General features: G+C 30.7%; 2 protein-coding genes across 2 annotated transcripts; both read right to left on the bottom strand.

The window, feature by feature from the left end:
- Positions 1-803: 803 nt before the first annotated feature.
- On the bottom strand, positions 804-2,336 carry LOC149905125 (coiled-coil domain-containing protein 12). Its single transcript, XM_090106463.1, has 3 exons — positions 2,008-2,336; positions 1,755-1,875; positions 804-1,213 (listed from the first exon to the last, which is right to left on the bottom strand). The coding sequence occupies exons 1-3, from the start codon at positions 2,160-2,162 to the stop codon at positions 1,001-1,003; spliced, it is 489 nt and encodes a 162-aa protein (XP_089962589.1). The 5' UTR covers positions 2,163-2,336; the 3' UTR covers positions 804-1,000.
- A 1,989-nt stretch (positions 2,337-4,325) lies between these two features.
- On the bottom strand, positions 4,326-12,931 carry LOC149905124 (uncharacterized). The gene is made up of 2 exons (XM_090106393.1): positions 12,810-12,931; positions 4,326-6,473 (listed from the first exon to the last, which is right to left on the bottom strand). Exons 1-2 carry the CDS (start codon positions 12,816-12,818, stop codon positions 4,824-4,826), a joined length of 1,659 nt encoding a protein of 552 aa, XP_089962519.1. The 5' UTR covers positions 12,819-12,931; the 3' UTR covers positions 4,326-4,823.
- Between the last annotated feature and the right edge of the window lie 3,011 nt (positions 12,932-15,942).

Below are 15,942 nucleotides of genomic sequence, written 5' to 3'. Positions count from 1 at the left end.
GTAATACAATAAATGTAAGTATGTTTGTGATATGCAGGTTTTAAATATTATTTACAGTTTATATTTTTAGAATCTTTGTATCTAAGCAATGATGTTTATACGAAAAAGCAAGTGTGTTTAAAATTACAAATGTTATATAACATTGGTGAATAATACTTGCAAATATTTAACAAGTAAGTATATATAGAGGCAAATTATACAAATGTGAAAATTATTGGAAACATTGTGCAACAGTAAACTTTGCACTAACAATAATTGAAAACTTGTTATACTCTGGTTAAATAATTAATTCTACAATTATATAGTGAACTGTGAAATACTATTAATTTTAAATATTAATTTATTATTGTGAAATCCAAGAGGTTATAATATTTACCAAAATGTATTGCATATAGAAATGCACTGAATTTAATTTATTAGTAAAATGTTTTTAGAGTGAGAGTATTAATGTAATGATGACGATGGATTGTAAAACTGTGATAATGTAAAATAAATACAAATGAATATTTTTATGATTGTTTATTGTTGTTCTTTACAAAAATATTTATTCTATTTTCTTCTTAAATATCCATATGGAGAATAATTCTGTTCTTGATAAAGTTAGTAATAGACATAATATTGTTTGATTTGCCAGAAAACAATGAGATAACTAATACATATATATTATAATTTATAGTACATAAAGTGGGCTAAGAACAATGTTTTTCTTAATTGACAGACTTGAATTTAATTTTTTTTTTTGACTGCATATTTTTGATATTTTACATACATATTGTGGTATAAATAAGCAGAATATAATACATATTAACATCAATTGGTTCAAATATAATTTAAACTGTCTAGTAATTCTATAGTGTATACTTCTAAAGTAAATACTGCCACACACTGAACAAATATACTTAAACCAACACTCCCAAAAACTATAGTACTTCTCAATTAATTGTTTTTCTTTACCAAAATATATTAATAACATACACACTTATCTTTCTAAAAATAGTGTTCAGTCATCTTGTGTAGCTCTATTATCAGTCATTGTAAGCATAGCACCTAAATTCTCTTCCGTTCCATTCTTTAGCCTTTCCCATATCAATTCAGCGATGGCTTTCTGTGTTCTGCGCTCAAGTTTCTCCAATTTTTTGGCCACATCTCTCTTGAGGTCCCAGTCTGGTTTGCGTGGAGCTAAACTTGCAATATCCAAGTCTTGTAGTACAACCTGAAATGTATAAAATACATAGCACAATAATATTTTTTTACATAATTCTGTAGTAATCTAGCAAGGAAATATTATGTTACTGGAAAGATTTGTTTTTATTTTTTATTCCCGATTGAGGCAAGTGAATTTTCGAAAATCTTTTAATGGAGTTCTATTTCTTTTTTAAAATAAAGGAATGTTTCATTTCAGCAAAATTTGCTATCTCCAGTATTTCAAGTAAGTACTTTCCCTCCAAGGTCCATCGAAAATTTCCACACTGTATTTTTTATAGCATGTGTATGGTAATAATTATAATTTACTGATTTATTGCTGAGTCTGATCTACTTATGGTAATGTTATAGGTATGTATTGTTTCATTAAATTAAATTAAATTTGTGCAATGAAATTACAGAATATAAAAATAAAAAGTAGACAGGGTGCTTAGCTCACACTGAACCACATTTTATATAGTTGTGATCAGTTGTTTTAACATGAAAAAGTAACAAATGCTGATCTAAACATCCATAAAAAAATTATATTTAATTTAAATTTTTATAGTTACCTTTTCTTTTCCTGCTTCTACAAGATCTTTCACTTCTTCATCTACTTTAGCTGGCTCTGCATCTTGTAACTTTGCCTGTTGCAAATTTTCATCCTGTGGTTTATAGCTTCTAAATACTGGCCTGTAATAGGAGTTATAGAGTGAATTAGTAACTTAAAAATTACGTATTTTCTAGTATTATACTAAGTTGCATAAATTATAAATATATAGGTAACACTAACGTTTGGTTATAAAAAGCTATATCAAAACTTACTTAGGTAGGACAGCTGATGTTTCATTATTTGATGATGCGGTCGCTGCATTTTCTCCACTTGGGTTTTTACGTTTTAAGTTCTTTAGTCGTTCTTTTCGCTTTAGAGCTTCTTCTTCTAGGCTTCCTACGCCTTCCATGGTATCCAAAACAACCATATTTTTTGTCACACAGTTGAATATTTAAAGCTTTTTAAAAGAATACATGACAGTTATCATATAAATTACATTAGTCTAATGCAAACTTATAAAGAATTAAGTTAAATCGTTTAATTTCATAAACCAAGCAAATAGCTCATCGAGTAAACACTGTAAACACGCGTAAGTCCGAAGTCGTGACACTTGATAGTTGACACTTGACAGCACGATTACCATGAAATTTCAACTGTCACATTGACAATGACAACATCAACGTAAGTGATGTTCGTGAATGGGCATCGTCATTCACGAAAGAGTAGCCATTCACAGTTTGACGCGCAAAAGTTGCCAAAGTAGCGCCATGTATGTTCCCGCTTAAGATCTAAGCATGTGTGCATACATAAATAATATACGAAACTATTTCTCATGCCTGATTTAACGATAAAAGTTTAAACGCAAATATCTTTCAAAAATTTTATGAACAATTAACTTGCAATCTGTGCTTGTAGTAAACCTGAGTAAACCATAACCTGCCCCTGGTCCCTGTGACCTGCCCACACCCTGACATCTATTTAAAAAAAGTCACAATAAGAAGGTAACTATGTCTCTGTGCTTTATTGGTCTGTGGGCCAAATTAATTTTTTTTCTATCAACTACATATTGTCATCTTTAGAAGCATTTTTGAATATGAATATTCGATTAGTAGAACATTAGTACGTGCTACGTTCAGCGTTCCCAACCGTACGATAATTATCGTACAAACACGATAATTTGGTGCCTACGTACGATGTACGATAGCATGTTATTATCGTACGCTGATTTTACGATAATTTCTATCAGGAAAAATTCGAGAATTTATATTATTTCACCCATACAAATATGAAATTTTGACGTGTTTCATATCGAACTTTCATGGGAACAGTGAAATTTTGTCAGATTGAATTTTAAACTTGGCGCGTTTATTGAACATAAAGTGGAAATGGAATCGGTTCAGGTCTGTAGTCTGTACCACGCGTATAACCAAAGAGTATAATGAATATTAAGGCACATAAAACGTTTGGGTTTCAGTGTCCCGTTGATTTGACAGTGGTAGTTAAACAAAGATTAACTATAGAGAACTTGCATACTTATCAATATTACAATTTATATGATTTATTTATTTATAATTGACTTTATTCTAAAAAGTACGATAATTTCGAACCAAAAACGCCTAATGTACGATAATTTTACGCCCCTGGTACGATAATCAGCTCACTTCAGGTTGCTAACACTGGCTACGTTCAAAAGACGATAAACTCTTTCATACTCTTATTAGCACATAGCAGTTTAGCGTCTTTATTTCAATACAGGGAAATTAAAAATCAGAAATGTTTTTTTATTTTTTTATTTTTAAATCAAGGAATTTTGTACAAATGCAATATAGAACTATTTCATTATGTACTTTACTTATTAAGTTTTAAGTAAATCTAGATAATTATTCAATCTAAATATACCAATAATTTTGTACAAAACTGTCATCAAACGCTAAAATATTCTTTGATATTTTAATTCAATTTTAATACAATGGAAACAAGTATCCGTTGGCCGTTCATTATCTTTGAGTAACAAAATATAATCTAGTAATTATGGCAAATACAAGATTGTCCTTATTGGATAAAATAAATATTATACAGTGAAACTTGGTTAAGTGGGACCTGGATAAGTGAGAAACCTCCATAACTGGAACTCATGCTGAGGTCCCAACACTTTGGCACTGAATTACCTCTGTTAGTGGGACGAGGTAAACCTCTATATCTGGGATTTGTTCTTTCGATTTATCATCATAGTTACCTCTATAACTGAGACAGCAAGTAAATTTTATATGCATAAACCTCTGTAACTGAGATAACATTGTATGTTTACTCATTCTTATTCAACCCACAAATTCCACACGTAATTTCAAGTACGTAAGTACAAATTTTGAGCTTCAATTACCTTCAGTTTTAGTTTCGCTTTACTATCATACAGATGTTTATTTGAAAAATGTCAAAACGAAAGCTACGGTCGTTATCACCCCTCTGTAAATGAGACAGATATTTATTTATACCTGTATATCTGAGACACTGGGTAAGTGGAATACCTCTATAAGTGAAACGACATTGCAGGTCCCTTGATGTCTCACTTAACCAGGTTTCACTGTAATACATTTACCGTGTTAATACATTTTAAAACTAAACTAAAATACAATTCCTTATCTATTACCTACTACAAATACAAAAAACGTCTTTGAGTAAGTACATAAATTACGAAGGATCATATTTATTCCGTCCCTATATTTAAATAGGTATAATTGTTTTAATGTCCAACATATCAACCTCTTAGATTTTAAATTTGTATAAATAATGTTTATTCATTAGACTATAGGACTAAAAAGTAGGTATATTACTTATATAGGTACGCATACCTTTAAAAGCAAATCAAATTATGCAGAGCAATAATATATTGTTACATATAATATAGTAAATTAGAATAATTATGTTGTTTAATAATTACAATTGAAGTCGACTTTTCTCTTTTATTATAGCAATGATCTTCTATTGGGTAACTAATATTCAATTAGTAGACCGTACTTAAATCAAAGTATTAATTTTCTGCATAATATTATAATCATTGGCAACTTGGCAAGAAAACAACCTACATAAATCACGGCCGAACATGTCGTCTACTGTCGAAAACAAGCCTGTTAGAAACACTATTGTTGATGGGAACGCCGTGGTTGAGTGATAAAACCTTTGTTACTATATTAAGATCTTCGTGTGCTCTGCCATTCAATCCAGTTTGAAATAATAGCTGCTTTAATTCATTATCAGAGTTATATTGGTTTTGCTGACTCAGAAAGAAACCGTTTGATTGCACAGGATTGTATGTATTGAATCTGTTGTAGTTGGGATTATTAAAACCTAAATTTCCAACACCACTTTCATGACGGAAAACACGATTTCCTTGCTTTGGTGGCTGTATATTTTGGTTTTGAACAAATTGTTGAGATTGACTGGGTTGTAAAAAGTTAGTTATGCCTTGTGGAAGGTGATTGCTTTGTAGAGGAAATTGTTCTTGCTGTTGATTACGAAGATGAATGAGAAAATCGACAGCCTCTCTGCTAGGTAATTGTTGTTGATTAGCTAATAAATTTTGGTTTTGATCGAATGAAACACTTGGCTGAATAGTTATCTGAGAAGCCTGTGAATTAATTCCCGCATTGTTTATGAAAGGCACTTGTTGTATATTATTCTGGGAACCATTTTGTTGTTCATTACGCTGTCTTTTTAATTGCTCTTGTTCTAAAAATAAAAGTTGTTGCCTTTGCGCTTCCTTTTGCTGAAGCAAAAAGTGCTGTTTTCTCAATAGTTCCTCTTGTTGCCTCTGTTGAAACTGAAGAAATCTTAGTTGTTCCTCTAAAATTCTTTGTTTTTCCTCAAGTTGCTTTTGTAATGTAAGTTGGTGAGAAATATAATCATTAGACGAAAATTTCGGTACATCTTCAGAACCTTGCGGAGATATAATATTGGAAACACCTTTGACTAGTTCTTGGTTATTGATGTTGGTCTGTTGATAAATGGGAATAACTTTTTTTGGAACTCCCTGTGCGTCTTGGTGTACAGTAAACGCTGCAACTAAAGGTGCTTGATAAACTTGTACATCACGTTTGTCGACTTCTTCGATATTGACTCCATCTTCATCATGAGTTGGTTTAGGAGTTGTTGTTGTTGTGGTTGTTGTTGTTGCTGAAGTGGTTGATATTAATCGGGATTTTGGTGTCGTGTATTTATTAAACTGATTACTAATAAAATTCGATTTTGGTGTATTCGATATACTTCTTATTTGCTGCAGGTTCACTCCAGTTTCTTTCGCTTGAAAAATTTCCTTGAATGGAGTTTGCGTTGGCAGAGTTGCAGTTACATAATTTTCAACATTGCCAACAGTTGTGCTAAGTATAGATATCTTATTATCTAACAACGTTGGCGCTGTGTTTGAGTTGTTTTTGAAAGCTTCTTGACCATTGACTACAAATGAGTGAATTTGTATATTTTCGCTCACTCGAGGTTGGCCAGCATCTTGATTAGAGCTGGATGTTTCGGCACTTGGAGAAGACGTTGGATCCGTCGTTTCTGCGTCGTTAACATTTGTGCTTTCTTCCAACTCACTGAGTGCCTTCAATAATGCTTTACGAATGTAGGGGTCGAGGCGAACGGATGGATTTGGCTCTACATTATTTAATTTATCATTTACTGCATCAGTCGTAAATCTTTCTTGAGCTGCACCACATGCCAGTACAATTGATAACAAAAGTACCTGAAAAAAAGAATAAAACTGTTTAATGTCAATGAGTTGAATTATTATTCCTAATACGGTAACACTTTAAACATAATTTATAGATAACATGGTAATTTTTTGTTATATTTTTGTGTATCGCTTTAAACATATATAATAAGTGCTTTAGTATAATATTCTAAACTATTCTTATCCTATATAGCAAAAATAAAATGTTCAAACATTGAATCCTCCACCTTCCCTCGGGAACAAGCCCTCAAGCTTGATCTAAATCGTGTAAATTAGTAAAAGTATCGACAGTTATAGAGTACGTATTTTAGTGGATGGATGTCTCCTTATATTATATGAGATGATTCAACAACAAAATGACGCTTTCTCTACTTCCAACACACGTTAAGTCACGATCTTTGAAGTGAACCCTCAAATTAAAACGACTATATTTGAATAGTAGTCGTTGAGTTCAGAAGGCTGATATAATTAGAGCTTAAAAAGAAAAATTACATAAGTAAATTGTTACAAACATGTATCAAAAGATCCGTCTGAACGTGTCTAGAAGCTTATGATATGAGCGCTATGCATGCTGGTGCTCAAACTATGAAATTGCAAGTCGTTCCGGTCACAGAATGCAAATGTTCCGGTTTCAAATTGAAAAACGTCTGACGGGGACAAAAAACATCATAATGTATCAAACTAATTAAAGCAAAAGTTAGCAAAAGCAAATATTTTAATCAACACGCAAATCTATTTTTGTAACACTTGCTGTGTTGAAAGGTACAAAATATAAAATATGAAAACATTCTTCGACGGTGTGTGTTGTCAGGTCAATTAATTAGTTAAAGTTATGCGTATCTTTTTAATACCACTGTGACAGCATTTTTATACCAGGCAAAGGTTTGAATTAAGTATTAATTTGGGTCATGTTCGAAACAAAATAAATGACCCTATGCTATAATAAACTTCGTATCGGACCGCGTTATGCAAGCGAAGTCACGCAAGATGACCACTGAGATGTGATGATCGATTGATGTTTAACGCACGTGGACCATACTTATGAAACAATAAGTGCCATTCCGAAGATTTATTTTGGTATTCGTTTTTTATTTCATTTCGGTATATGATGATATGATACAGCTTTCACTACAATGACACATGCGAGTTTAAATGCGACTTGGTTTGGAGATGTAAATTGATAAAATCGTTACCAAATATTGCTCATAAAAGACTGTAAGCATAATGTTATGATTTATGATAAGCATAACTAATTTATTGTTCAGTTACGGCTTAAACGTTCAAGTGTAATTTATTAAACGTTAGTGGAATGTACGGAGTAGGTACCTAAATACATATTAAGTATGTATCTATAGATAAATTGTCTGAATTTTAGATATATTATGTCGTTTATCATAATTATTTAAGGATTGCGGTTAACTATAAAGAAAGCGCGCGCTGCTGATTCTATATGTAGATTGTGCGATAACGCATAAATGTCAAGCTTATTAGAGTAATTACTGTACTACAGCGACATCAATATAAGGTCTAGAGTTCATACTGTGTAGTCATTGATCGCATTGTATAAGTATTAGCCAAACAAGTGACATCGGTGCCATTTATATGTGCACAATAGTACGTAATTACATAACAGTATTGTCAATAGTAAGGAATTTCTCTTTCAATAGCTAGAGTACCTATAGATTAGTTTCGTTACGTCGGATTTCGCACACTGTTACCTACTCTGATTAACTGCTCTTTGAAAAATATTATAACAGAAAACATTATTAAATCTTTATAAATAAATAGTGCATCTATGCTAGAGTCTATGATTTATTTATTGATTTCTGAATCCCCAGAAGCATTATTATTTTGCAAGATTTACGTCCTATAGGTTATCCTATGTGTGTAATTTGTAGCAGTTCAAATGATAATATATGCCTAGCTTAAAGTCCATTCACTCTATAGGTAAATACATAGTACCTGATCGACTCTACGAGAACTTTCTTGTGACCTCAGGGCGATGGGGAATGTCACTAATATCACTACTAAGTAGCAGTTATAATGTTCTAATATTTTCAAAAGTACAAGTCCGAGAATCCAAAAAAAGTTCCAAATGAAATTCAATCTCAAAATCGAACATTTATTTATTCAATAAGACTTCTAGAAGCACTTTTGAATCGTTAATACCTATAGTTTTAACCGATTCATTAATTAAATAATCTCTATCGTATAAGAATATAAATATAAAAACGTCTCAAAATATTGCTAAATTAAATATGTAGCAATAATGGATATAAGTAGGTAAGTATAGCAATGAAATATTAATTAATATAATTATCTTTGCGCTTTAACCCTTTCTACCCGAAGATCATATTGAAGCTACTCGTTATATTAGTATATTTAGTTGATTCTTTGTTTGTATCAAATTAATTAATCAACCATTGTCCATGGCATTAATAACATGTGTTGCATTATGTTAATTTTAATTTCATAAACATTTACACTATTTACGAAATACGTCTCAATATATGAATAAATTAATTTTAAATTCAAACCAATTAACTCACTATATTAAACTTCTAGAATCACTACTGCTTTTTATAGATTAAAAAATTGACCATCAGAATTTATTAACAAAAAACATCCCCCGATTTTGTCTAAAAATTGTTATCAACAAAATTTGAAACATATAAAAAGAAGAACATTGAGATAAGTATGTATGTAATATGTTGCCGACAATTATAATGGACATTTAATTTCTTTATTTAAAACTGTCATTAATGCCCATTTAGATTTCTATCATCTTGAATAAAATTTACTCTTATTTTCTTTATTAACGTGTCATGAATTATGTATGCTTACGTAATCCTCAGTTTATTCGTATTCAGATAAATCTGATGTTATGTTACGGTAATGAACACGTAAAATGTTATAAATTCCAAAATTTACACGTGTGATGTATTTAGAAGTTATTTATTGTTTTAGACATTAGACAGTATTAACTGGTAGATTGGAATAGTATATTATTTCCTAATTTAAAGATACGCATACTATCGATGCAGATGTTTCAGTTTGGTTAAAAAGTAAAATGCGAGGAGTTATATTTCCCTTGTTATTCCTAAAATAATAAAAGATTAGCCGATTAAATTATGCAAACGGTGTATCGAAAAAATGAAAAGACTCTTGTTAGATTATGATCATAAACAATAAAGATATTGTCACATATTTTACTTGTTTTGGGTCATAAACATAATGCAAGAATGCAACAAATTATGCTTATGTACGATGAGAAAATAAATTGGGTAATGTTTCACAAAAGCTCCTCATTACTGCTTTAGATACGCTATAACCATCACATGGTTTGCAACACCTCATTAAACAATAATAAAATTATCTCATTCGTGAATACGCATTGTTTCTAGTCTATAATTATTATATAAAAGGTTTAAATGCAATATTTTGTAGCACTTGAACTGAGCTCAATTATATTGTTATCTAAAACTACCGTGTCAGGCACACGGTAGTTTTAGATAACAATATAATTGAGTCATCATTAGGTCTTCATTGGGTGTTTTCGTATCTTTCGTTTTGATGACTTTTAAGTAGTTAATGTGATTATTTTTTGTTTTTTCTTCAAATCATAAAACAATTACTTAAATATCCTATTTTACCGATGCGGATGGTCAGCATATCAATAAAAATGAGTTACTGCATTGCATTTGCATTGCAATTTATGGTCGGTAATGTAGCTTAAATTAAGGAAGTCTAAATAAGTGTACGAATGCATACTCAGTCAGTCTTAATTAAAAAAGTAAAAGTGGCAAGTAAGAGCTTTATGTACTTTTTTGATCACCGTAGTTTTTCATTGTTAGCAATATGAAAAAACTTGGTATTATCGAATACCTAATACTTTGTTCCTCTCAGTTTACACCAACGATTGCATCGAGTACTTTATTAATGTTATTAACGAAATTGCCTCAAAGCGTTTATTCGATAAAGCTTCCCACGATTGCGCTAATGATTCTGAACACTTTTAAATTACATAAATTGGACAATAATTGTAGCATTTAATATGTTTTAATTTATTTTTATACAACTGAATTTGTAATTAGATTAAATTTATTTAATGTGTATGGTATAATAAATATGGAATTTTTAATGGAGGTCATTAATTACTTTGTTTACTAATAATTTGGGACAAATTTATTTGATGTGTGTCAATTTTTTCAAGTTGTGTAACGTATTAAATGAGTCGATAAAATTATGATACATATATGATATGACCCACTAATGAAGCAGTATCAAGAAGCAATGCATTTAATAAATTTGATTAGATAGATTATTGGCACACTTTTTTGGTAAAAAAATCGAGTCATCAACAAACAGTATTTCATAAGAGTTTGCACCTATACTTACTACCTATTAAGTAAAAAACCCACAATCATTTAACATCTTAAAAAGCTAATACAAAAAAGAGATTAACCTTTTACCAGATATCAATTTTAATTTTTATGACATTTTAACTAAATGCTCCAACGATAAGATATTAATTATATATTTATTTTACAAAGTACATTAAAATTTTAGATAACTGTAACAATGAGTTAGAGGATATGTAGAGTGAGTATAAAAAGTATAAAATTAAGAACCGTATACTAAATAGTTTATATGTATTCATCGTGAGAAAGATTTGATGATCAAAATTGCTTATCTTACTGCTTTCACTGTCTCACGACGTGAAATCCAGTACTAATGCATTTTATAGTTGTAAAACTTTAATTTGAAACAGAAATGTATATCAAATTTGTTACCATTTATCGGTGGTTAAGTTAATTGAAACATTAATAATGTTAATATGTTACTCGGAGAAAATTGTCTCTTCCTATGTACACCATTATGTATTCATATTTTGCAATTTAAATTAATGCTAATATTTTAAACAAAGGGTCATACTAGGGTCTACTTGTCTTAGTCGTAACTTCAAAAATAGTGTACGGGCTTTCTTATAAGGATTTTTTATTTTATTTTTAAATATAAACATTTTGACTTATAGTACCTATTACAGTATCTGTGATTGTCACTATAGAATCGAAATAAAAGTTTTAAACATAAAAACAGATAAATCTTTACGATTATTCTCTATAATAACGCATTCTGGTTTTATTGCATAATAGAAATGATAATTCGCGGATAGTTTTTAACATGTTCATCGCCATTTCACTTCCTCGTACGAGTGTCGTAACGGAATAAAATTATTGAGATTTACCATTTAAATGAACCATCTTATGCTTATATCATGTGAACCCATTTACAAAACTGGTTTGGTTTCCCAAATTGAAAATTTAACATAATTAATCTCTCATTAAAATTATGAAGATAACGCGTATCTCGGATCTCCTTTAATTAACTAAGTGTAGAACTTAACACCGTAAAGTTTTAGTGCATGTTGTTACCTAAGATCCTTTGATAAAATCATTGATTTTTAATCGCCGTCTTAATACTTTTACGCACCATAACTCATTAAAGATATAATAGAAATTAAGATAAAATTAGTGTCGAGTTTGCGTGTTGAATTTTATTTATAGCATATCATCAAAACTCACGCTTCTGTGAGATTAAATAACAATGTTTATGAAATGTAGACGAATAAAATAACAAGAGCTTTCATTTATGCCGGTTGCATAGTTTCTCTGCAAGTTTGGCGTCATAACACAAGCAAGCGAACATCTTTAGAATCCTTAATACGCTCTTCCGACAAACTTGTAAACGCGCAGATCGCATCAGCACGCATGCGCTTTACGTAATATGGGAGAAAGCGCACTTTTTGCAATAACTTATTTTAATTTATTTGCTATTCTATAATATGCATAATACAGTCGCATGCTATTATATAGAAAGCATTGATGTATTCGCAGATTAAAATATGCTAATGAAAGCGAATTGAATAAGTGAAATACATAATTATAGATATTGTTGATATTATTTTATTTACTTTTTATCATGAATATTAAATTGTTTAAAAACATTATTTCCAAGTTAATTTTATTGTATAAGTTTATATCATACATAAAAAATATTTCTTCGTGTATAATTTTTTAATTCATATTAATTTGTGATCTAAGACATAATATATAACTGAAATCGTTTTCACAAAATACATTATTTTGCTTTATTAATATAATATTGAAAAATTATAAAAATAACATACACATATTATGTGCATACGTAATTCTATAATTTACATATTAAATTACCTTACTGAAGATTCGGTGTTAGAATTTTTCGTGCACCACACTAACAAATTAGTATTTCCAACCCACAACCATTGATTAATAAATTATTCGATAAAAAAGCACGTGTACTCACTAAACGCATTGTGTCGCCGAGGGTCACACACTTCACCAGAATTTTAACACCGTGCAAGCTAGCGGCTTCGATGCAGTGCCACTGTCAACTGTGGGGCTCCGAGCCTCTCCACGACCCCCGCCAACATGACATCCGATTTTAAGGATGTTGTGATACCATTCAAATTACTGTTTACTAAACCATTCAGTGAATGTCGGTAATCGTTTCAGTGTTACATGAGAATGATCGTTTTGTGCGGTTTTCAATGTTGTTTGAACTTGAGATGGTTTCAGCAGTTATAATCCAGTAGTGTACCTAATGTATAATAATGATTAAATTTAAGAACGTTGGATGAGAATAAGCAGTACTTAGAAAATGACTTGTCTAGTAGTAAGTAAGTGAATTTATTATCATAAGAAGATATTGTTGATAAGGTTGGTTCAATAGTAATAGAAATTACCTACCTATAATAGGTAAGCATTGTTTCTTAATAACATCCAGTTGGAAGGTATGCATAAGGTATACATAATAAATTATTGAATCCGATTGCAATTTTCGAAATCTATCCTTTGCTTAATATAATTAATTATCATATTTCATTAAATCATGTTTAAAATTCATTTTATTATAATAATATTAGAAAACCTTGTAATTTAATATGTATAACATTGCATTACATGTGTGGAATGGAAATTTTCTGTCAATAACATTCCTAATATTATATTATTTGTATATTTTCGAGTGTGTATACTTCCAATGGAAATCAGTAAAGATAAATAAAAAGTATTTAGAATATTAGTATTTTTTAAGTTCGTTTTAATTCATTATTGACTTATTTAAGAAATAAATGTTATCAAATTTATTGAGATATTCGAAGTCAACATAGAGAAAATATTAAAATTTAAATGTAGAAGATAATAATATTGTATATAGTTAAATTATTATATAGCTAACTATTATGATCATAAACTCATAATACAAATGTAGAGCAAAGTAACTGCGTCTATTAGCTCTTTGTTAACTATTTCTGCTTCAATTACTGCAGCAAAGGTAAAGAAAGTAGAGTCAATGAATAATATGTATAAATTTTGTAGAAGAAGTTCTATTAAGTATCTAATTCCATCATCATTTGGGTTGCCTGGTAAAAATCGCTACCTTTTTTTTATTTAAACTGTATTGTTTGCATTTACGTTTTTTATTTCTTATACAATTAAGGATTTTAAATTCATTTCATCGTTATTATTACCTTATATTATTATGTACCTAACATTTAGCAACTTATATTTTTTTGTATTTCTACTCATTTATAGCCAATTAACATTTTCATACAATTTGTGTTTTGTACTTGTATTTCGATTTATTTACTTACTTAGTAACTTAATTTTATTCAACTTTTAAATTGAAATGCATTTCGTAAAACAGATCAATTACTTAAATAATAAGAGCATTATAAATGTGTAAAAAATGCAATAATTTTAAAATTCATTATTACGCGACAATTTACAATTTAGTAGGAATTTATCAATCACGAAATTATTACCGATCTTTCTGGCGAAAGTTACGTGATCACGAGAATTGAGAATACGTAATTCCTGTCAATAACATTTGGCACGCCTCGGCGCGGCCCTCGCCAATACGCTGTAGTGTACTCATATGAACATGAATGAACTCTCAATTTTGTGAAAATTACCATCCGATGTTCGTTTATTGTTATGCCATTGTCACAAGCGAAATACTTTCCAATATGTTTTGTTTCTAAAAAGTATATTCAAATCAACTTGTAATGTGAAAGATTTCTATTTAAATGATAGTGTTAATGTAAACAAACGGTTTGTGGAAGCAAAAGATTTCAACGCGTCTCGTTTGAAATTCAACATGACGTAAGGCACTGTGAAGGATATGTTTATTTATACTAAAATGCTTAAATTATTTTTCATCTTTAGAACTATCTATATATTTTAGAGATTAATGTTTATATATTCATTATACTTTGAAAGGACTTATGAAATCTAATAAAAGTGAAAAATACAAATGAAAGTGCTTTTATCTAAATACAGGCAAAAGTTTAAAGATAACATTTACATTGAAATATGAGAGTAAGGGCGCGGGCACACGATGCGTTGCGGCGCCGCACCGCAAAGATTTCACCGTGTCAGTGGGCACACGAGTGGTGCGGCGCCGTAACGTTGTTCTGTCGCAGCGGCGTCGTAGCAGCGTTGCACAGCGTGTCCTTCCTTGTGATGCAAAACAACTGAGCGGTGCCGCTCCGACGTCGCACCGCATTCACCCCTCCCCGCCTCGTCTTGGTGGTTACAAGTCCGGTGCGGCGCCGGAGCGCATCGTGTGACATGCCACAGATATTTATATGTAAGACCACGCAGCGACACCGCTCCGGCGCCGCACCGCCGCCGCAACGCATCGTGTGCCCCCGCTCTAAGATCCACTATTGGGTGATAAACAATGACTGAAGCTAAGGTCAAAGCTTCAACCGGTCTGCTCTCCCTGAGGTCTATGGACTTTCTCATAAACTTGTGTTTCAACTATGTGCAGTCAAGGAAACGAAATGTCAGTAGCAATAGAAATATTTCACACAATTTATTATATCCATCTTTATATTCGAGTCTGTTTGACAAGATTTTTTTAATATTTCCCGAGTTGCGTAATAGAGGTAGGTATCTATATCTCGTCTTATGGTAAAAAATTGAAGGAATTTCATATTGTCTAGATTTCTGTATAAATCGAGTATAATAAAATTGATTAAAAAAATGCTTTCTATAATATTTATTATGTATAATATGCATGCTTTCTATATGATATTTATGTTTCATCACATGTCTGGACAATGCGGCTATTAATCAAAGAGAAACCAGTCGTGGTGAGTTATTTTAGTAATATATCAGCAAACAATGACCGCAGAGCCTTTGTCACTCACTTTGATTGTCAGCTTAACTAGGGTCAAATGACACGATAATTACAATATACACATTGCATAGTAACAAGACATTAGGTTGTTTATGTTTGTGATTACGTCAAAACTTCGTTAGACGCAAATACCTGCTTATTAAGCGGTCAAGTCTGTTCATTGTTGACATTAATATTAGATTCAAACAAGTATTCAGTTATTAACAAATCATTCATAGAGAAGAATGAAGTA

The sequence above is a fragment of the Colias eurytheme genome, chromosome 10 (genome assembly GCF_061535395.1).
Source record: "Colias eurytheme isolate Ceu_HAF_F1 chromosome 10, ilColEury1 Martin Lab GWU primary, whole genome shotgun sequence".
Lineage (NCBI taxonomy): Eukaryota > Metazoa > Arthropoda > Insecta > Lepidoptera > Pieridae > Colias > Colias eurytheme.
Note: the sequence above shows the minus strand (reverse complement) of the source record. Positions and strands in the feature narration are given on the sequence as shown.

Coding starts and splice junctions, on each gene's coding strand:
- LOC149905125 (XM_090106463.1), bottom strand. CDS start 2,162: ATGGTTGTTTTGGATACCATGGAAGGCGTAGGAAGCCTAGAAGAAGAA. Junction 1,876..2,007: donor ACATCAGCTGTCCTACCTAA/GTAAGTTTTGAT, acceptor CTCCTATTACAG/GCCAGTATTTAGAAGCTATA. Junction 1,214..1,754: donor TAGAAGCAGGAAAAGAAAAG/GTAACTATAAAA, acceptor TATACATTTCAG/GTTGTACTACAAGACTTGGA.